At 25.8% G+C, this 24,597-nt stretch overlaps 1 protein-coding gene across 4 annotated transcripts in view; it reads left to right on the top strand.

Annotated features, from left to right (window-relative positions):
- Positions 1–7,009: 7,009 nt before the first annotated feature.
- Positions 7,010–24,597, top strand: part of LOC101236857 (uncharacterized) — a 39,044-nt gene continuing 21,456 nt past the window's right edge. For 2 of the 4 annotated variants that reach the window (XM_065807078.1, XM_065807081.1), the window contains exons 1-4: positions 7,010–7,121; positions 18,113–18,189; positions 18,472–18,603; positions 24,041–24,142. In XM_065807078.1, the coding sequence (XP_065663150.1) occupies positions 7,055–7,121; positions 18,113–18,189; positions 18,472–18,603; positions 24,041–24,142 (378 nt within the window). In that variant the 5' untranslated portion in view covers positions 7,010–7,054. Of the gene's footprint in view, positions 7,122–11,980; positions 12,109–18,107; positions 18,190–18,471; positions 18,604–24,040; positions 24,143–24,597 lie in introns of all 4 variants that reach the window. The other 2 variants (XM_065807080.1, XM_065807079.1) reach the window with 2 other exon arrangements.

Below are 24,597 nucleotides of genomic sequence, written 5' to 3'. Positions count from 1 at the left end.
ATATATATATATATATATATATATATATATATATATATATATATATATATATATATATATATATATATATATATATATATATATATATGTATATATATATATATAAATATATATATAAATATATGTATATATATATAATATATTATATATACATATATGTATAAACATATATTATATATATATACATAGATTATATATATATAATATATATGTGTATATATATACTATACATAATATATATTTATATATATATATAATATATATGAATATATATATATATATAATATATATATATATATAATATATATACATATATGGCTATATATATATAATATATATATATATACATATATGTATATATGTAACATATATGGCGATATATATATATATATATATATATATATATATATATATATATATATATATATATATATATATATATGGCGATTTATATATATATATATATATATATATATATATATATATATATATATATATATATATATATATAAATATATATATATATATATATATATATATATATATATATATAACATATATGGCGATATATATATATATATATACATATATATATATATGTAACATATATGGCGATATATATATATATATATATGGCGATTTATATATATATATATATATATATATATATATATATATATATATATATATATATATAAATATATATATATATATATATATATATATATATATATATATAAATCGCCATATATATATATATATATATATATATATATATATATATATATATATATATATATCGCCATATATGTTACATATATACATATATGTATATATATATATATTATATATATATAGCCATATATGTATATATATTATATATATATATATATTATATATATATATATTCATATATATTATATATATATATAAATATATATTATGTATAGTATATATATACACATATATATTATATATATATAATCTATGTATATATATATAATATATGTTTATACATATATGTATATATATATATATATATTTATATATATATATTTATATATATATATATACATATATATATATATATATATATATATATATATATATATATATATATATATATATATATATATATATATATATACATATATACATATATATAAATTAGTAAAAAAAACTTATATAACTTTTTTCTTCAACTTGAAGTTTCACCATTGCTGAATCATCAGAGTCACTTCATGATGATCCAGCAATGGTGAAACTTCAAGTTAAAGAAAAAAGTTAAATAAGTGTTTTTTACTAATTTATTATTGTTCTGTTCTTTAAGAACATTGAGCACTCTATTTGTAAAATACACTAACATAATTTACATATGAATATATATATATATATATATATATATATATATATATATATATATATATATATATATATATATATATATATATATATATATATATATATATAATCAATCAATCATATATATTCTGAAAATAAATTTTCACGGCTATTTACAAATAGTATTGAAATACTAATCTCAAGTAAATACCTTCAAAAAATAGTTTATTTATATACAATTAATCTTAGTAAAAATAATAATACTATTAATAATAGTAATAACAATAATAAAAATAATAATAATAATAATAAAGTAATTATAATAATTTAAATAAATCGGTATAACTTTCCATACATCAATCGTTTTTACATACAAAGTTACAGTAACAAACAGTAGTAAACTGACAAAGCGTATCAACTAACGATGACATAAAAACGACTATTGCTAAAAAAATTATAAAGATTTAGTAAAGGATTAAAAAAGATAATAATAATACACGGTAGAATAAAACATGTGTAATAAATGGCTAAAATGAAAATAAAAATAAATTATATATAACTGTAAAAAATTATATATAACTAAAAATAAATAATAACTAAAAAAAAAAATAATAAATGATTAACAAAATATAATAAGTAAAACTATATACGGTAAAAAACTGAAGAAAAATAAATAAATAATAAAATAAATAATCCTAAGAAATATATGAAAAAAAAATAATAAAAATCTTGATTTGCTGATCGAAGTTCCAATGTTTAAATAGTTTTTTTTTCTTTCTTTGCCATTCTTTTTATGTATTTCATTCATTAACATGTTTTTTTTTTCACTTCTATTTTCATTACTTTTTTACCTAATGTATGTATATATATATATATATATATATATATATATATATATATATATATATATATATATAGTATATATATATATATATATATATATATATATATATATATATATATATATATATATATGTATGTATGTATGTATTTATGTAGTATGTATGTAATTATGTACATACATACATATGTGTGTATATATATGCATTAGGGTGGAGTGAAAATAACTTTTAGAAATTCGTTATTCTCCCTGATTTCTATATAAGTTATCAGAAAACTAAAAAATTGAGACTAAGATGAGCAAAATTGGACAAGAATTACCTCCTGCAGCAAATTTTTGCCAATTTAGGCAAATTTTCAGATTTATCAAGTTTGACGTTTTTTATCTTAAGTAATAATTTGTAGTATTTTTCCTTTTGAATGCTTTTTTTCTTGTCTATTAACATGTTATTGTAAAGGAGATTTAGAATTGAACAATTGCATTTACTACATAATATTTACACACATAGAGCCAAATTTGTACTAAATAATTTTACAAAATGCCTTGGTGTTAAATATTGGCATACTTTTTCTAGATTGCAAGCAGATACATATCTTACCATTTCTTTTTATATCACCACAAACCAAGGCAAAAACAGCTGTTGCCATCTTTACACAATTTTGTACAGCTTTCGTGTGGCACGGTAACTTTTCCAAAATGTCACTAAGTTTAATGTAATCCTCTTTTGCTTCTTCCAATTGCTCATCAGTGAGCTGTACTGCTATTGATGGTTCTGCCCACTCTGAATTACTCCAATTCATCAAGTTCTTTATAATCTATAACACATAATCAAATTTGATGCAAGATTGTGGTAGAAACATATAATCTGAGGACTCTGTTGGCAGTGATGAGCCACCTTATTACAGATATCAAAAAGGCAAACCTGATCTGTAATGAGCATTTTTAAGTGTAGCCTCTGACATTTCTACATTATGGTTTATAGATTGAAAATCAAAGCCTTTAAAATCTTACAAGTTACAAGAGACATTCTAATAGAGTCTGAATAATATCTAGAACCAGATTTTGGTCTATTCAACTCCACAAACAAATAATGTAGTGGAAGCTCGTTTGCATGTAGCAAACAAATGACCTATTATAGACACCATTAAAGTTTTAATTCAATCAATCAAATAACACCACCCTTGCTTCCAGTGTTTACATTAGTTCCATCAAAATTTAGCACTTGCAAATCATTCAAAATGATATTGTGTTCTTTAGAATCCTATAGAACTTGAAATTTTATTACTTTAGCCATTTTGCTTAAAAAGAGAAGTGTCTCATAAAACCTTATCAAGGTTCCTGAATTACAGATATGTGTTTTTCCATCACTATGGTTCTCTTTTTATTGAAAGTTCTGTCATTTTTGCCATCAAAGTACAATGTCTTTACTTGAACGTCACTAACTTTTAAGCTAACCCTGGCTTTTAAGCGCTCAAGCTTTATCTTGTTGTGGTCAATAACTTTATTTGTCATCATGTGAAATAATGCCAATATCCTCAAGTACAGCTGACATCATAGGTGTAGCAGAAATGATGGAATCTAGTGGCACTATATCATTAAGTTCTGAGTTCTGTTTGCTTCGAATACTCTGCAGTTTTTTTTGCTTTGTCTATTTTAAGTTCACTTTGCCAATTTTAAGTTTGCTCCTTGTATCTTCCAGGAAATTGTTCTCCTTAGCTAGTACCATATTAACTTTAGCATAGCAGCATTATCTTTTATTGATTTCTGTATTGACAAGAAGTCAATTTAATTGTACTATTATTTGAGAAATGATATGCAGTATAGATTGCTTACATTTTCTTACAAATACACCATATGCCGCATCACATCTAGTCCCATTGGCATTTGCACCTCAAATAGTGGTTTTGAATACCCAAATAATAGATAATCTGTTTTATGTCTTAACATTCTATATACTGAAATATAATTAGTGAAATATTAATATAATATTATTATAGTATTAGTAAGCATAGCTAAGTATTAAGCTGTACATAGAGACATACATAGTTTTAACAATTTATTTATATGCAAAACATTATAAGAAATATAGTGAAACGATTTTATGCTAATAATATTTAAAAAACAAGCTTTTTTCAAAATTAGTTTTTTTACAAAGCTAAATTCTAAAAGCTAAAATTTTTAAACAGAAAAAGTTATATATTACGCATATAATCCATGCTCTACTCATAATTTTAACACAAACCATATTCTATTAATTTATATTATTACAAACTATATTACATAATATAGTTCTTATATTATAAATTTGTAAATAATATTATTAAAATTTAGAAATATGGTTTGCATTAAAACTCAGAGGAGAGCATGGATTTTAATATATGCCTAATATTCAATTTTTTGGATTGCCATCAATATTAAGTAATATTAACCAAAAATTGCTGAAGTGGGTAATTCTTATCCAATTTTGCTTATCTTGGTCTCATTTTTATAGTTTTCTTATAACTATTATAGAAATCAGGGAGAATAGTTGTATTTCTGTAAAAATTATTTTCACTCCACCCTAAATATATATATATATATATATATATATATATATATATATATATATATATATATATATATATATATATATATATATATATATATATATATATATATATATATAGATATATATATATATATATATATAGATATATATATATATATATAGATATATATATATATATATAAATATATATATTTTGAGACCCAGTGAAAATTTCTCAAAATAAATTATTATTTGTATTAAGAGAATTCTTATTGTATGATGTTTTCTTATTAATATATATATATATATATATATATATATATATATATATATATATATATATATATATATTTTAAACATCTTCGCTTCCAACAAAGCTGCAAGCAGCCACTAATTAAAGTTGGAAGTTACTGTAAGAGAAAAGATGAAGATTGTAGAGCAAGATAACAATTGACGGACGACTTAAAGGATTGCAAATTATATGAATCAGGAAAGCAAGATGAAGGAAGCGAATTCCAAAGAGCTGATGTTGGAGGAAAAAAACTAAACAAATAAGCGTTTTTGCAGCACTTAGGAACAGTCACAGAAAAAGGATGACACTTAATTGAATGACGAGTAACACGAGAATGAATTTTAGTAGATGGCACAAGAGACGCTAGCTCTTTAGAGCAGTGCCCGTTATAGTGTTTGTAGAAAAGAGAAAGAGAAGCAACATTACAACGATGTTATAATGGTTGGAGGTTGGCTGCAAGAGCAGGTCCAACTATGTTTGCAATGCGTTTTTGCACCTTGTCTAAAAGAGAAAGGGCATCATTAGAAGATTCGCCCCAGATATGGCAACAGTATTCCATACAAGGTCGGATTCAAGATTTATAGAGATAGAGAATAGAATCCGAAGTAAGAAAGTGATGAGCTCGATAAAGAGATGCAACCTTAGCAGATGCTAATTTTGTAACTTTTTTTTTTTTTTTTAAACATCTTTGCTTCCAACAAGGCTGCAAGCAGCCACTAATTAAAGTTGGAAGTTACTGTAAGAGAAAAGATGAAGATTGTAGAGCAAGATAACGATTGACGGAGGATTTAAAAGATTGCAAATTATATGAATCAGGAAAGCAAGATGAAGGAAGCAAATTCCAAAGAACTGATGTTCGAGGAAAAAAACTAGACGAATAAGCGTTTTTTGAGCACTTAGGAACAGTCACAGAAAAAGGATGGCACTTAATTGAATGATGAGTAACACGAGAATGAATTATAGTAGATGGCACAAGAGACGCTAGCTCTTTAGAGCAGTGCCCATTATAGTATTTGTAGAAAAGAGAAAGAGAAGCAACATTACGACGATGTGATAATGGTTGAAGGTTGGCTGCAAGAGCAGGTCCAACTATGTTTACAATGCGTTTTTGCACCTTGTCTAAAAGAGAAAGGGCATCATTAGAAGATCCGCCCCAGATATGGCAACAGTATTCCATACAAGGCCGGATTTGAGATTTATAGAGATAGAGAATAGAATCCAGAGTAAGAAAGTGGCGAGCTCGATAAAGAGATGCAACCTTAGCAGATGCTAATTTTGCAACCGATTTGATATATGGTTTCCAAGAAAGATTGGAAGTAAGAGTTAATCCTAGAAGATGAAGAGTAGGTGACTCATCGAGTACATCACCGTTCATAAATATAGGAAGATCTTAATTATTGCGATAACGATTGGCTGAAAAAAATTGAGTTTTATCTGAATTAAAGTTCACCAGCCACTGTGAGCCCCATGCTGTAGCAGAAGTGAGATCCTTTTCAAGCTCAAATGCCCCCTCCAGGCAATCAGAGGGTGTTGGTTTCTTATCACGACAAGAATAAATGGTAGTATCATCAGCAAACAATGCCACCTTAGATGTGAGAATATCTGGAAGATCGTTAATGTAAATTAAAAATATATATTTATATATATAAATATATATATATATATATATAAATATATATAAATATATATATATATATATATATATATATATATATATATATATATATATATGTGTGTGTATATATTTATATATATATTTTATATATATATATATATATATATATATATATATATATATATATATATATATATATATATATATATATATGCACCCAGCGATGCAATCATAAACTGTTCAACAATGGACAAATTCAAACCAATGCTTAACAGTTCAATAGATTGCCTTGATAATAGATAGTTGCAATAAATAGTTATTTTTTGACTTTAATAGGATCTTATTTGCAACTTAAAAACAATAAAATACGTTATATAACAATTATATAGCAATTTAAATATTTTAGCAAATAAAATAAAAAGTGTATTCAATAATTAAATGGAGGTAATGCGAGGAATTGAAATGTACAACGATTTAATTCAACATACAATTGTTTTAGAAACAGGTTTTTTATTATATATTTCTAATGTATTATAGTATATTACTTTATATCATTTTTAATTTATGTATATATATAATTATATATATATATATATATATATATATATATATATATATATATATATATATATACATAAAATATATATATATATAAAATATATATATATTTATATATATATATATATATATGTATATATATATATATATATATATATATACATATATATATATATATATAAACATATATATATATTTTTTTATATATATATATATATATATTATATATATTATATATAATATATATATATATATATGTATATATATATATATATATATATATATATATATATATATATATATATATATATATATATATATAATATAATATAATATAATATAATATAATATATTTGCTTAACCAGCACTTTCGTGCTCACTCACACACCAGCTAAAACTTTAGCAATTGCATAAGCGCTTGCCAAAAATATTAAAACTCTTTTTTAAAATTATAACAAATCTTTTTTATTCATCAAATACTTTTATGGGAAATCATTAAAACACTTCTATGTAGGAACTGTTATATTTAGAATTTTTAAAGGAAACGTTTTTTGTCCTGTTTTTATTTTAATTATCTTATTTAGAATTAAAATAAAATGTTTATTTTGCTGTTTTTAATGTTATTTTATTTAGAGTATAAATAACTTTTTTTTCTTTTTTTTTTTGTCGTTTGTTTTAATTATTAATTAGTATTAATTTTAAAAATGATTTTCTTCCAGGAATTTATGTAATTCTATTTTTAAATTAAAGGACATGTAAATGTCAACATTTACATGTCAGCAACTTTCTTGAAGAACCTGCAGAAAGTGTCAGCCTTCAAGGATAACTTTGAAAAGGCATTTAGAAAGAAATGATTTGATAATCTCAAAGACTTTCCCAGATTTACCATATGATGCAAGGTTATGGAGAAGACCAGCATGCCAAAATTTGTTGAAAGCTTCAGATATGTTGAGAGAATTAGCTCTAGTGTCACTGCCTCCATCTAATACTGAAGGTAAATAATTAGGGTTGTCAGGTAAACATCAGGAAAAGTTAACTATCTGAGTAAGAGATTGAGAAATGCAGAAGCTGTAGGCTTTACTACCAGCAGGATCAGTGGAATTAGAGCTAAGCCATTCACTGTGATGAGCTTTTAAGTCACCAATAACAACAATGTTGATAAAAGGGTAAAGAGAGAGGGTATGATTAATTTGATCAGAAATTATATCTAAAAGAGTGCAGTCTCGGGAAGAAGGAGAGATATAAAGAAAAAAGAGAAAGGTGACGGAGTGAAGAGGTGCAAAGCTGAAGCAGGTAAAAGAATGGTCAAAGGATTTGAACTTGATTTCACGACAAATAGGTGATTTGATGTGTACCCCAAAGCCAAGCATGTGACTATTGGAGTTTTTGTGAATTAAAGTATAGTACCCGTAAACAATAAGATCTGAAGATCAAAAAGTGGAATTTAAATAAGTCTCACTAAGAGCAAAGATATATTAAAATAGTTAGATAGTGGGGATGGATTTTTATGTGTTATATTTTGGGTTACTTTTGGCATGATTTAAGTTTAATGAAAACTTGACTCATTCATAGATAGAATTGAGCCTCCTAAGCAATGAGCTATCCAGTTATCTTAGTCCTGTTAATTAATCCTAAGTTGTAACATAGGGCTCCTTATGTAGCCTCAACAATGCGCACCAAAAGCATTAGCAGGGACACCATTCATGCGCAACATGGCACTATTAATAATTTGATATTTTGCAACTGTTGATGGAATCAACTTCTTTAAGAGGTACCACAGAGTTCAGGAAATCTTACTATCAGCTAGCCTCAGAACCATTAAACTGAGTTTTAGAGCTGTACCCTTATTAGGAGATAATAGGAAGAGTTGTATAGCCACTATCAAGAAGGCACTAGCAAAAACCTAGATTGAGTAGATTCAAGAAGATCCAGTATTCATCATCCTAGGCAGGAAACAATGTAATACAGGTTTACATCTAAGACAGCCTAATAGATGAAGAAGGGATGCGATACTGGTTAGCAGAGTTATTCTGCTTACTCCAAAGTCTTTGCCTAGGAAACCTTCAATAAGACAGTAGCTGGATACAGTTAATATCTGCCCATGATGAGTATTTTTAACAAGATACCATCTCTAGCCCTTATTCAAGCAAGAGCCCCAGTACAGGCGAATTATAGTTGGATGCAATTAACATCTGCCCGAGATGAGTATTTTTATCAAGACACCATCTCTAGCCTTTACTTAACCAAGAGCCCCAAAGCAGGGGATTTTTAAGACCGAGTTTGTTCCTTCTAGCCTTTGCATAAAAAAGCACACCCTACAAGGCAGCAGGGCATGGGGCAGTTAGTACTAGGTTACATGATACCAGTAGCAGGTTGATCGAGATGATCCTGAACCTGAACTGGCCTGTGACCTAAGATAGTAATTTTATTAATGATCTTTATTGAGCATAATTAAAATGAGTTAAAATAATGAAATCATTATGCTGTGCATATATATTGTGCACAAAATTATATTTGCACATATATTTTGCACATATATACTTCACAACTAAGTCGAATATATAGTTAACAGCACAATGTGCTAGTGATTGACCGAAATTCTTTTTTGGTATTGGTTTTGGCCAAAATTTAAATTTTAACTGATGCTGAAATTTCGGTTTCTTTTTATAAATTCGGTAAAAAGCAGTATTTTGGTTGAAAAACATACAGAAAACAGAAAAATTTTTAAGATTTTAAATTTTTATCTAATTTAGAAAAAGAGTTATTTTTGAGAATTTTCTCAAAATATTTCACTATTTCTAAATGAAATTTTAAGTCCATTGTTCACAAATTACTTAACTTTTTAGTTACTAAATAGCACGTTTCTTAAAAAAATTAAAACTATAAATAATCCAGCCATTGTAGTATGCATATTTTGACTGATTTAAAGTTTATTTAAAGTTTAAGTCTTTTGTATTCATTTAATAAAGGGAATTAAAATAACAATACAGGTTTCTCACCCTTGCACCAATATTAAATGATGTGGAAAGGTTATTTTTGACAGCTGAAGATTTACTTAGCAAAGAAATAAACAGACTATTACCCAGATAACCTCAAAAATATCTTGTTTTGCAGAAAAAATCTGCTAGTTGTTAACTTTTGCTATTAACTTATATCATCAACTTATGTATTAAATCTCAATTTGTGAAACACATCAATTCTAACATACACATAAAAAAAAAAAAAATGTAAAATTGCATTTTTTAAATATTTGCTGAAATGTTGGTTTTGGTTTCGGCACCGAACTAGAATTTCCAAAATTTTTGTTTATTTTTGTTTTGGCTTTTTTTCTGTTTCAGTCAATCACTAATAAGTGCTGTGTATTGTGCACTAGAGTTATGACTTTTTTTTAACCCCATGCTCCTGTACTGTAGTTTGATGAACTTTAACCTAAAAACCACGAAATGAACTATTATTTGCATATCTTTTGAAAAAAGTTCACCTCACCATTGAAAAATCGATTTTGACATAAGTACTACTATGTAACCCAGTGGGCACAAGACATTTTTTAAGCGTCTAAAATATGTATTAATGCATTTTAATACGTGTTTTAGACAATATAAACACATCTTGTGCCCACTAAGAATACATAGTAGTACTTATGTCAAAATCGATTTTTCAATGGCGGGGTAAACCTTTTTCAAAAGATATGCAAATAATAGTTCATTTTGTGCTCTTTAGGTAAAAGTTCATCAAGCTACAGTACAGGATCCTGAGGTTCAAAAAAAGTCATAACCCTATTGTGCACATATACACTTAATAAAAAATGGAGAAAGTTTGTTTAACGGTGAAAAATAAAAAAAAAAGTTTTTTAAAGAAAAAATAAATGAAAAGTTGTTGTTGCTTTTTCTATATCTTGATATTTACTTTTGTTTAACTAATCTATGTAATGTGTAAAATAAGCTTTAATTGAGCAATTGAGTCTTTATTGAGCATAAAGCACTATATTACTTTAATAACCTCTGGCAAGGGAGCTAACGATCTCCTACTTCTATTTCAAAGTTAAATTTAGTGTACTTTATGAATGACCCCTAAGGCTCTTTTGTAATTTTGAAGTACTTTTTTGTACTTGATTTTTTTTTTAGATATAGGTCTGTAACATATATTCAATAATATATAAAACTTTATCTTTATAGGTTAGTAAGGGGTTGTGTATAAAGTACATACGACAAAAATTTAGAAATTTGGACTAAAAGGACCTCTCTCCCCCCCCAGCAAATTCGTAGGCTCTTTTGCAAATTTAAGAAGCTTTATTTTTTTTTTAATATTACCTAGCAGTAAAATTTGGAAGATTCTGAGACCCTAATAACAGGTTGTTGTTTTTTGTTTTTTTTGGGGCCAGTATATAAGGGGTGCCATGTGTGTGCATAGAGGGCACTATACCCTCAACTCCCCTATACCGTACATCTTTTTATATTGGCAAACTAAGATCTTTAGTCAGAATTTCAACTTTTTTATTGGTTAGCTGGTTAATTGTGATAAATTAGAAAAATGAAGTACGAACTTTTGAATTAAACCTTACCACCCCCTATCCCATATGCTTTTGTACGCTATTTGAAGACCTCCCTCCCTCTGTCCCTCCTCCCCATCCCCACCTATGAGTGTATTTACTTTATGGACAACCCCTAACCTATATTTTTTTACAATGCATAAATGCAGACCCAAATTAAAAGAATATATATACATTTACGAAGCTATATTTTATAAAAATAATATAAATAAAAAATTTAAGTTAATTAACAACTTTTTTTTTAATTTTTTTTTTAGGTTGCAAAAGGCAAGTATTTTCTTTTTTAGTTTTAAATTGTCTGATTGAAAAAGACATTTTTGCTTACTACTGCATTGTTTAGTTAAAAGTCTGCAATTGCACAAACTTTTGTGATTTAGAAAAAAAGGTAAAAGCTAAAGTATAAAATTATTTTAAAATTTTTTTAATAAGGATCAAAAAGAAGAACAATAAAATAAATTTTTTTTGTTCTTCTTTTATATGTAACTATTACCTCACTACCTTATTTTTCAACTCAGACTTCTTTTATATGTAACTTGTTTTTTTTAACTCAGACAGTACAATTTTTTTGTTTGACAAAAATTTTTCTAATTAGATTTAACTAATACAGTAAACTCCTTTGATCTCCACAAAGAATAAGAGTTTACTTTTGTGTTCTCAGAGTTGTTAACAGGCTGAAAGTAGCAAGGCCACTGGTTACAAGGCCAAGGCCAAAAGTTACAAGGCCAAGGACAAGAGTTTTAAGGTCAATGCCAAGATGAAGAGTTTCAAGACCAAGGCCTACACAAACATTTTCAAGACCAAACACTTCAATTTTTGCCTTATGTTAAGGCCAATTATTAACAAAACTGTAAGTAGCAAGTGATGTAACAATAAAACCACATTTTGTAAAATTAGACCAAGGTTATGCGCAGAATTCAATGAAATTAATAAGAAAGTGTGTATTTTTTTTAAGGTCAAGGCCAAAACAATCATGGCCAAGTCGAAAATTTTCAAGGCCAAGACCAAGGCCAACAGTTTTAAGGCCAACGCCTCAATCTTTGGTCTTAAGGCCAGGCCAAGGCCAAGGACTAACAACTCTGTGTGTTCTTAATACATGAGAGAAAACATTTATTAATTTTCTGACATGAGCATGTTGAAATTATAATAAAATAGCATGCGCATTTGACTGCAAGCCACTCTATAATTAAATTGTTTTATGTGTGTTATGTAAACAATTATCACCTTTTTTATTAAGTCTCCTTCCCCCGCACACACACATTTTTTTTATAAAGCTTTCTGTAAAATGAAAGATGTTTTTTTCTTCATATTCTTCTTTTTTCTTTGAATGTTTTGAAATAACAAATATATATATATATAATATATATATAATATATATATATATATATATATATATATATATATATATATATATATATATATATATATATATATATATATATATATATATATATATATATATATATATATATATATATAATTGCTCTGTTCTTTTAAGAACATTGAGCACTCTATTGTGTAGAATACTTTTTAAAGTTGTTTAAATATATATATATATATATATATATATATATATATATATATATATATATATATATATATATATATATATATATATACTTGTTATTTCAAAACATTAATATATATTATTTTAAAACATTAATATAAAAATTAATATACATGTATATATATGTATATATATATATATATATATATATATATATATATATATATATATATATATATATATATATATATATATGTATATATATATATATATATATATATATATATATATATATATATATATAATGTATATATATACACACACACACATATAATATATATATATACACACACATATAATATATATATATATATACACACATATATTATATATATATATATATATATATATATATATATATATATATATATATATATATATATATATATATATATATATATATATATTATATATATTTATATATATATATATTATATATAATATATATATATATATATATATATTATATATTATATATAATATATATAAACCTTTTTATTTTTTATTTTAATCTAATATTGTTATGAGTAATATATCAACAATTACAATATATCAATTTCATCAATTCATAAGATTCATGGTTTATCTATGTCTAATGAAAAAGACACTTTTTCATTAGACATAGATAAAACTGGATGTTCGCATTTTTATTTGTGAATATTTTTCTCAATTTGATGCTCTATTTGTAACTTATTTGTCAAAGTATTGTAAACATTGGTTTTTAAGTTCAAGAGTTGATGAAAACTTTATGTAACCTAATTCTTAACTCCAACCTAAGAAAAAGACTGTTAAATCATCAACAAAAAAAAAGGGATAATAAAACAAAATCTATAGTTAATGGTAGGCCTGTAAAATCATTTGAGAATTCATCAAATACGACAAAGAGTCATAGAGTAGCAGCTATTGACTTATTAACTAGTTTTTCAAATGAACTGTTATATGCTATATATAGTTGTAATCTTTTTAAAGATGGCAGAAAAAAGAATGGGAAAGTAGTTTGAAGTTTATCTGTAAAGCAACCTTCTGATTGAAGCTCTAGCACTCATATTAGATAATAATATGAGCAAATCTAATTACCAACACTTGAGAAACAATCCTGTGGGTAAAGGTTGTAATCTCTATCCTGCACACAATAATGTTTGTGCTGGTATAAACAATGCCTTTCTGAACAAACATTATAGACTGTTAATAATTTTTCTTGAAAAATAATCTTTCAAGTATAAGTCGATCATACAGCAATATGCCTAATAAAAATGCAGAAACAAGTTGTCGGTTGCATGAATGATCTTGAATAACTAGCATTATGTTCTAAAGTTTGGTTTGATGGATCAACTATCCAAAGGATTTATACTCAGGTAACAGTTGAGAAAGAAAACAGAAATCTTTTAGAAGTAGCTAGTTTATTTATTTCAAAGTTTCTACATTACTATCTAAAGCAACTATAACTTCTCAGTGTTGTTCAGTTTGTGGATATAATACAACAAAAATGAACGGTAATTGATATGCCAATGTTTGGTTGCTCTGGGTCATCAAATAATTGAAACTGATACAAGATTTTTTTAAGATGTGGAAAAGTTTGCTCTAACTCTTGAACTTGATGTCAGTATGATAAAGATTATTTAATAAAGATTATCTGACTATTTTAAGATTATTTGATAAAGACTATTGTTATTTTGTGCATATTGTCATCTAGCTTTCTAATTGACTCTGCACTATTTAGAGAACACTGCTACAAAACAGTTGAAAAGTATGTAAATCTATATCCCTGGTATCATATGTCACAGTATTTGCATTGCATTCTTATTAATGGTTGGCAAGTTATGGATATAATGACTTTGCATAATGTCATGCTCACTGAAGAGGCACAAGAAGCTCAAAATAAAAAACTTTAAGAAATTTCAAGAATCATTTTCAAGAAAGTGTTCGCAGTCAAAGATTTATCAAGGGACTAATGTGTTCTTCTGAACCTTTGATAAGTAGTTTGAGAAAATCATATTATCCTAAGAGCATCACTCTTCTAATTGGTGCTCTTGATGTACTAAAAGAGGTTTCAATTTTTGACTAACTACAAATTGCAATTGAATAGTTTTGATTTAAGTTAGTATTCAAGATTTTGTTTACTTTATTAGTATTTATTTATATAATAAAATAATGCATGTTATGTAAATAAATGTTTTTGTGAATATACAAATTTGCATGTATTCTTACATATACTTTTTAAAGTATTCTATAGCTCTTTTTAAAGTATTCTCTAATTGTATGAAAGCTTGTTGATTTTTCTGTGGTTGCTAAAGACAATTAAACTACATAGATACAATCAATTTGAATTTTATTAACTGTATCTATAAACCCTTAGAGTTAACATTGTTTTCAAGTTTTTTATTTCATTTTTTAAAGAAATTTTGAGTTAAGCAAAATTTTCATTAAAATAAACTAAATAACTGGTTTCTAAGAGCCCAAAACTGCACAGCAATACCAAAAATTAGTAATTTTTTGTTTGTGTTATCTTTCAAATACATAAAATAGCATTGCAACTTTAATATCAGTAAAGTTTATAAATTTATTATGATACCATGAGATATATGAAATATACTTAACCTGGTAATTATGGGGAAAATCTGATTGATATTTAAAAAGTTATTATTTTTGTCCAGCTAGTAATGATTTTGCCCCATTGTGCATCCCTTTGTTACCTCTCCCCCCCCTCCTTCTTTTACCCCCCCCCCCCTTCCACCACCTCCTCTTTTCCCTACACACACATTCTCTTTGTATTTGGCACATGAGAGTGCTTTGAATAACCAAATTTTGGAACTTTGTATTAAGACCTTTTACATAATCATAAAAGATTATGTATTTGTATTTATAAAATGAGTAGTAAGACTTTTGTAAAGTAGAAGAACAAAGTGTAGATGCTATGGGTGCAGGAAGAGATACAACTAACGCTCTTATCACTCTATGTGTAGAGCAACAAAGAAAAAATATATGATTTACTGGTATTTGAGACTGTTCATGTCTACAGGTGTGATGGTGTAATGCATTAGTATGTTTCATTCCATCGTTTGATATGGTTTTGTTATGTTTTTGACCACTTTAAAATCGTGTGAATAGAAAGCTAAACACACTCATCTCTTTCGCTAATGGGCTAATACATCAGAGCCATACGTAAGACCTACAGAATGGATTTCAATTGATCGAATGCACACATCAGTCACCGTAGGCCATCACTTTGCCATCACTAGCCAAATAAGCTGCAACCTCTTGATTCTGGATTATATGGTCCATTTAAAGGGAACTTGAAAATTGCATTAAATGATGGGATGCTAAATAATCCTGGTAAAACTATAACCATTTATAACTTGCCTGCTTAAATTAACTCATGGTATTTACGAACATTTTCATTAAAAAATATAATATCTCCATTCACCAACACTGGTAACTGGCCTTTTTATAGATCAATTTTTTCTGAAACTTCATTAACTCCAGAAATGATTCACCCGTATCCAAAAGCTGTAGGGTGCAAACAAACTAACAAGGGGATAAAAAAGAGGAAAATTTAGAATACTCACAGATACTCCTTGAAAAAAAAGATTTGAAGAGGAAAAATTGAAAAGACAATCAAAAAAAAGCAATAACTATGCAGATTTATTTATTATCCGGTTCTAATAAAAGCCATGATAAATTTTTTTATGAAGAGTTTAATACATCTAATGGTGACCCAATTAAAGATCCAATTTCTAGTTTGCTAAACATTGATTTGTAGAGTTTTGTTATAGTAAAATTTTCTAAAAAAAAAATACTTATCATTATATTTCGGCAAATAGATGGCATTCTTAATATTAATGAATTCTCCATAGATTTTATGAAAAAGTATCATTTATGAAATTTATTTTATGTTTGACAGAGTATCGAGGTAGTGTGATGGTAGTGAGGTAGTGTGATGGTAGCGAGGTAGTGTGATGAATAGCGAGGTAGTGTGATGAACAGCGAGGGTGTGATGGGTTTTAAGATATTTTGGTGTTAACGAGTGGCTGGTTATCAAAAATGTAAACATTAAATAAATACAAAATAAATTATTTAGAGAGTTTTGAATTAAAGGTTGATCAACGTTTGTCTTATTGTTCAGTTAAAATAAGTTGCTGCCCAATGATCCATAAATGAATTAATTAAGAAGAAAGATTCCATAGAATGGAATCTTATGCTTTCATTTCATAAAATGGAATAAAAGCAAAAGAGTTCATGGTAAACATGGATAAAACAGAAGTCAAACATTGTAAATTTAAAAATAAGCAGAAAATACTAGAAAATGGCTATGTGGGAGTTAGTAACAAATAGATTGTTTGTGCAGTTTGTAAGCAATGTTGTAGTATAGTCTTTTAGTATTGACTAAAGACCGTACCAAACAAATCAAAAAGTTTGATTTTCCATGCATAAGAAAATTTTTAAAATTGTAGTCATGCAGCTGAGAGATGCAACAACATTGTGTGGCTATGTAACTGACAACCATACAACCATAAGACATACAACAACATATATAATAGTATTATGCCAACTATTACCTTACTATAATATAGTACTATTTAATAATTTTTCGAATCACAAGAATTACAAGAGCTCAGCTGTATTAACCAAACCTAATAAGCAGTCTGTTTTGGAGGCACCTTGTATGCTGTTAGTGCAGAATTATGACTTTGATTTATGGGACTTAATATAAAGTTTTTAATATAATTTATTAATAACATAAATATTTGTTAATAACATAAATATTTTTAGCTGTAAAATTATATAAATATAATGTTAAATTTAATTTTATTAAATTAAAGTTTAGACAGCTTATTAGATGGTGGAATATTTACTGGAGAAATGATTGAAGTGTTTGGACCCCCTGCAGTTGGTAAAACTCAAGTAAACTAATATTTTATACAGTTATGAGGTTTTATGTGCTAAATTTTAAAGTATTTGAGTTATATCATATTTTTATTTATATTCTAATATTCAATTTAAACTAACATTTGAATTATAATATAAAATAAATATAATATAAGATATAGTTAAATTAAATATAAATTCAACCCCCAATAGCTTATCACATAATATCAAGGCTTATCACAGCTAATAGCTATGTAGCTTATCACATAATATCAAGGATGTTTACGATTTTTCAGGTCTGATTTTTTAAACTTTTAGTTAGCGCTAACATTGACAGCTGCAACCATTGAAAAACAGCACAATGTTATATACTTTGATTCAACATCCTCATTTTCTGCTGAACGTCTGTTGCAAATTTTGAGTTTGAGATCAAATCTATACAGTATGCAGGTTTGTTAATTTATTATAAATATATATATATATATATATATATATATATATATATATATATATATATATATATATATATATATATATATGTATATATATATATATATATATATATATATATATGTATATATATATGTATATATATATATATATATAACTCTTATATGTTGTCCGAAAGTTTTTTCCATACTTTGTTGACAAAAAGTAAAAATTAAAATGCAAGACTGGAATTTTTTTTTTTTCTTAATTGATAGACTGCTTGCCCCAACCAAACCCTCTGTTGATGTAGCAGCACTCCCTTGCGGGTCAGGGTAAAAGATAGTAGATGTAGCAGCACTCCGTTGCGAGTCAGGCTATTTGTCAGTCGATATAGCAGCACTCCCTTGCGAGTCAGGCTATTTGTCAGTCAATGTAGCAGCACTCTCTTGCGAGTCAGGCTATAAGATAGTCGATGTAGCAACGCTCCGCGCATAATTTACAGTAAAAAAAAATAAAAAAAAAATTATTTTATTTAAAAAATTAAAAATAGAAACATTTTATTAAAAAAATAAAAATAAAAACATTGTTTATATTGTTAAAAACATTCAGAATGTTTTAAAAACATTTAGAATGTTTTTAAAAGCATTCTGGTCAATTAAATTTGCGTTTTTGTGGTTTTTTTAAAAAATGATTAATTTATAATTAAATTAATGGTTTTGACTTTCGTCCAACACGCGAAAGTCAAAAGTAATTAAAAGTGGCGTATGTGTTGGCCTAAGAATCACTTTTTTCCTTCTGTGCTTCCCAAATGCAACAAACTATAGAACTATATATATATATATATATATATATATATATATATATATATATATATATATATATATATATATATATATATATATATATATATATATATATATATATATATATATATATATATATATATATATATATATATATATACATATATTTATTTATATATATATTTATATATACAGTGGGGTGCAAAAAAAAAGCCACACTAACATTTTTTTTTGATTTTAAGTATATAATGTATAAGGAAGCAAAACTAAAAAAATTGGATGTGGTAGTGAAAAACCTTTGACAGAAAAGGTATGCTACTAATATTTATTTAAATAAAATCTTTAAAAAACAGATTAATACAAACACATTTAATATTTTAGAAAACAACTAACAGATATAGATATTGGACGAATCATTGAAGCTGCTGAACAAGGTGAGTCTCCCAGAAGCATTGGAAAACGTTTCAAACAACAAAACTAAACTATCAGGAGATTGGGTACAGCTGAAAGGTCTGTTGGATCTGGGAGAAAGCCAGATCCAACACTGGTACAGCTGAAAGGTCTGTTGGATCTGGGAGAAAGCCTAAAACATCAAAAAAGGAAGATCGCTATATTCTTAATGCCGTCAAAAAAGATCGTAAAATTATATGTTCTGAGATAAAACTAGAATTGAACCTTACTAATATCTCAAAATGGACAATATCTCATCGAATAAAAGCATAAGGGGAGTTTTTTGCTGAAAAGCAAATAAAAAAATCTTTTGTTAGTGAAACCAATCGCAAAAAAAAATTAAAGTGGTGCATTGAGCACAAAGATTGGACATGTGAGCAATGGGTTGTAAAGTTATTTGGAGCGATGAGTCTCCTTTTATGTTGTTTCACAATAGTCGATCTCACTGCTGGAAAGTAATTGGGGAAAAGTTCAACCCCCAAACATGCAAGGCAACCATTAAACATGACAAAAAGATTAATGTTAGGGGTTGTTTTAGTGCACACAAAGCTGGGAAACTTTACCAGGTGGAGGGTAGAATGAACCAGCATTTGTACCACAAAATCTTAGTTTATCAACTTGTACCAAGTATAGAAGAACTTTTTACTAATAATGACTACATCTTTCAACAAGATAACAATTCTAAACATACAGCACGGTTGAATAAAAGATATCTGGAATCGAAATTGATACCAGCTATGTCTTGGCCAGCATAGTATCCTGATTTAAATCCAATAGAAAATCTTTGGTCTATATTAAATAGAAAATTGCAAGATCGTCGGGTAACAAATGATGATGAACTGTTCCAAATTCTTCTTGCTTGTTAGAATCCTTTACCAAATGACTTATTAAAAAGACTTGTAGATAGTATGCCTTCTAGATGCGCAGAAGTCATAAGAAACAAAGGATGGCCAATTAAGTACTAATACACCTAAAACTTGAAAAATACTTTACAAATCCTAATTTCTTTTCATTAAATGTAATGCACAACAATATTATATACATTTCTTTAAAAATTGTCCTGATTTACTTTTATTATATGACTTTAAGACATTTTTTAATGTTTTTTTTTATCAAAAAATTGAGTGTGGCTTTTTTTTGCACCCCACTGTATATATATATATATATACATATATATATATATATATATATATATATATATATATATATATATATATATATATATATATATATATATATATATATATATATATATATATATATATGTATATATATATATATGTATATATATATATATATATTATATATATATATATATATATATATATATATATATATATATATATATATGTATATATATATATGTATATATATATATATATTTATATATATATATATATATATATATATATATATATATATATATATATATATATATACAGGGGTGTCACTCTTTTGGTCGGTTGCCAGAAGGACAACAAAAAGTTACCAGTTTGTTAATATTAGTCGTCCACTGACATTTCAAGTTGCCTGTCACTATTTTTTATAAAAAAATTTTGCATTCAGCAGAGTTTTTGCATATTCTAGCCATTTTTTCTTATAAGGCAATGCACAGTGGGCCTTTTTATGAGATTTTATTGTGTAACAAAAATGCGTAATGGTAATAAATGTAAGTTTAACACAGCTTTGATATTTACACAGTTAAAAGTTGATATTTACATAGCTAAAATAACAATAATAATAACGATACAGCTATAATAAATTAAATAATAAGTCAGAAAATATGAAAACACTCAATTAATAACAGCAGCAAACAAAAATAAAAACAATTAGCAAAACAGCACAAATAAAAACAATCTTTAGGCATATGAAAAGGCAAAACACAAAAACTACAAAATGAAAATGCAAACACAAAAAACTTCTACAAAATAAAATTATGCTAAAAATAACAATCTTTAGTTATTTTTGGCAGAAAAAAAAATGTGTAGAAAATTAGTAAAATAGAAAAACAGGGAACAACAATAAAAATAATTAGAAACAACAGCACAAATAATTACAAACTTTATGCAAACGAAAAGGCAAAACACAAAAACTACAAAATGAAAGCAAAAACTACAAAACGAAAATGCAAACACAAAAACTTCTACAAAATAAAAATAATAATAATTTTTTATTATTTTTGGCGAAAAAAAAGGTGTAGAAAAGTTGGTAGTGACTTAGTATAAATCGATGTTCGAATTTTCTTTTCTATTGTTAATTTTGAGTATTTACTTTTTAAGTGTTTCTTTGTTTATAATATGACTTGTTTTTTTATACTCTCCATTTTCTTTTGATATTTTTGAATTCTTTATCTTAACAATTGACAATTAACTCAGTTTTTGATTTACTTTCTTTATTTCCTTTTTTTCAACAGTTAAAAAAACACGACCGCCATCTGCGATGACCTTGCAAAGAAAATATATATATTTACATATTTTGATGTTTTTTATTTAGTTATTTTTTAAAATTCCTCACATATATTAAATATATAATTATTTTATATCATCTAATTCATTAGATAAATATAAAAGTTTCATCCAAGTCATTAAATAAATATAAAAGTAATATAAAAATTAATTAAAAAAAACAACATTAAGATAAATAGAAATATTTTTTTAAATTATTGTTATTTGCCTTTTTATCGCTAAAAAAACAAATACTTTTTCTGAATAAGTAAGAACAAAATAAAAAATCAATGGAAATATCATAAATTATCATCAAAAAATAATTAAATTTGTAGAAAAAAGCCTACGCAAACTATGTAGGCAGTTAGCCCCTGTAGCCTGCCAAGTTTATTTTAGACGAGCTATTCGTGGCTCCTGTACTCATTTGCTTCTGCTGAAGCCTTTATATATATTTATAAACATACTAATTTGCGGTAGTGGTGTAGTGATAGAGTGCTCGCCTCATAAGCAAGAAGTTATGAGGTCAATCCCCACCCAGTAGCCAAGACTAATGTGTTTCGGAGTTATAGAGTTGAGAGAGGGTTGTAACCATAACTAAATTAGCTTCCTCAACTGTAGTTGCCTTCTTGGCCTTGAAGAGATGAATTAAAATAAAAATAAAAATTTATTTCAATACACCTCCTAAATTTCAGCAAAGCTATAAAAATGTTATATACAGAACATTAAATAATGATGTATTGGTTGATGATATCAATAATACTGATAGATGATTTACTCAAGTGAAATGCTTAATGCTTTTTTTTAATTAAAAAAGTTGATTAAATAAAACTTATTTAAAGAAAGTTTAAACCAAAAAAACAATATTTTTTTTTTTTTACAAAAAATGGGTTTTTTTAAGCATGCCCCTGAAGTTATTGAAAATGAAGAAGAGTGTTGGCCTTCAAGGATGAATTTAATATTACAGTTACAAAGAAATGGTTTAATAATCTCAAAAATTTTCGCAGATACACCATGCAAGACCAGCATGTCAAACTTTATTGAAAGCTTGCGTATTTTCATGACTTTATTGTAAAAGCTAAATATATATGAAAATTAAAATTTTAAATAATTAAAAATGTTTGTAATATAAAAATAATGCTTTTTTTTTTTTTATATATATATTTTTTTTTTTTTTGAGACCCAGGTTGGCATTGTAAAAACTTTGGTTTTTTTGATAAAATTAGGTACCCATTAAATATGGTACGGGTTAAATGCTCACTGATCTTGAAAAGTTAATTTTTAAAATCCAGTATTATTTTATTATAAAAAACACATTTAAAAAGATTAACAAAACATTTTTAAAAAATTTTTATTTTTTAAACCCCTCTAAGCTGCACCCTCTAACCACAGCTACTCCACTATTTTGTGATACATTACCCCTCTAACCACAGCTACTCCACTATTTTGTGATGCATAAGTTTATGACTTTTGTGATTTTTTAAATCATATTAGTGAAGTGCTAGGTTTTTTAAAAAATACATCAGTGAAGTGTTAAGTTTGTATAAATAAATTAAAATCAATGTAGTACAATATGTAAATTTAAAAGGTAATAGTTTATTAAATAATATTATTTTACAACAAAAAATGCTATGAAATACATATTTGTATATTTTAATTATTTGTTTATGTTAAATATATTCACATTTAACTTGTTTAACAATAAACGTTAGAATTAATTTAAATGTTTTACTTGAAATTAACATGATTAAAATAATTTTTTAGAGAAATAAGCTACTACTCTCAAATGTGCGATGTTTTCCGGTTTATTTAGCAGTTGACTTTATTGATCAATTTAAAAAAATTGAGCAGGCATTAGAACAAGAGGTATGTTTTTTTTCTTTTATCCATTTTACATTTTTAATTATGTTAGGACTTTTATTAATTTTAATAAAAAGTGACTAAATTAAAATATAAAAATCCTAATATGCATTTTTTATTTAAAATTATAATTCTGAACTTCAGCACAGCTGCTTTGCTTGCTTCTCAGCTGCTTTCGATTTTTGCTTGAGTGTTGTAGGGTTGAGAGAGGGTTGTAACAAACTCAACTATAGTGGGCCGCTTTCTATAGCAGTCTGCTCAACTATAGTAGTCTATTCTAATATAGTGGTTCAGTTTCAATAGACAGCTTATGGGTGGTAAAGATATAAACTTTGTTAAGGTTCCATTTAAATAAAAACATTTCACTTGACAACAGCTATTTTTTCCAAGTTTTACCAAAATCGAGAAAAAATAAGGAACAAAAGCTTTTTAATTATCTAATACATATAATTTTATTACTT

The sequence above is a fragment of the Hydra vulgaris genome, chromosome 10 (assembly GCF_038396675.1).
Source record: "Hydra vulgaris chromosome 10, alternate assembly HydraT2T_AEP".
Classification (NCBI taxonomy): domain Eukaryota; kingdom Metazoa; phylum Cnidaria; class Hydrozoa; order Anthoathecata; family Hydridae; genus Hydra; species Hydra vulgaris.
Note: the sequence above shows the minus strand (reverse complement) of the source record. Positions and strands in the feature narration are given on the sequence as shown.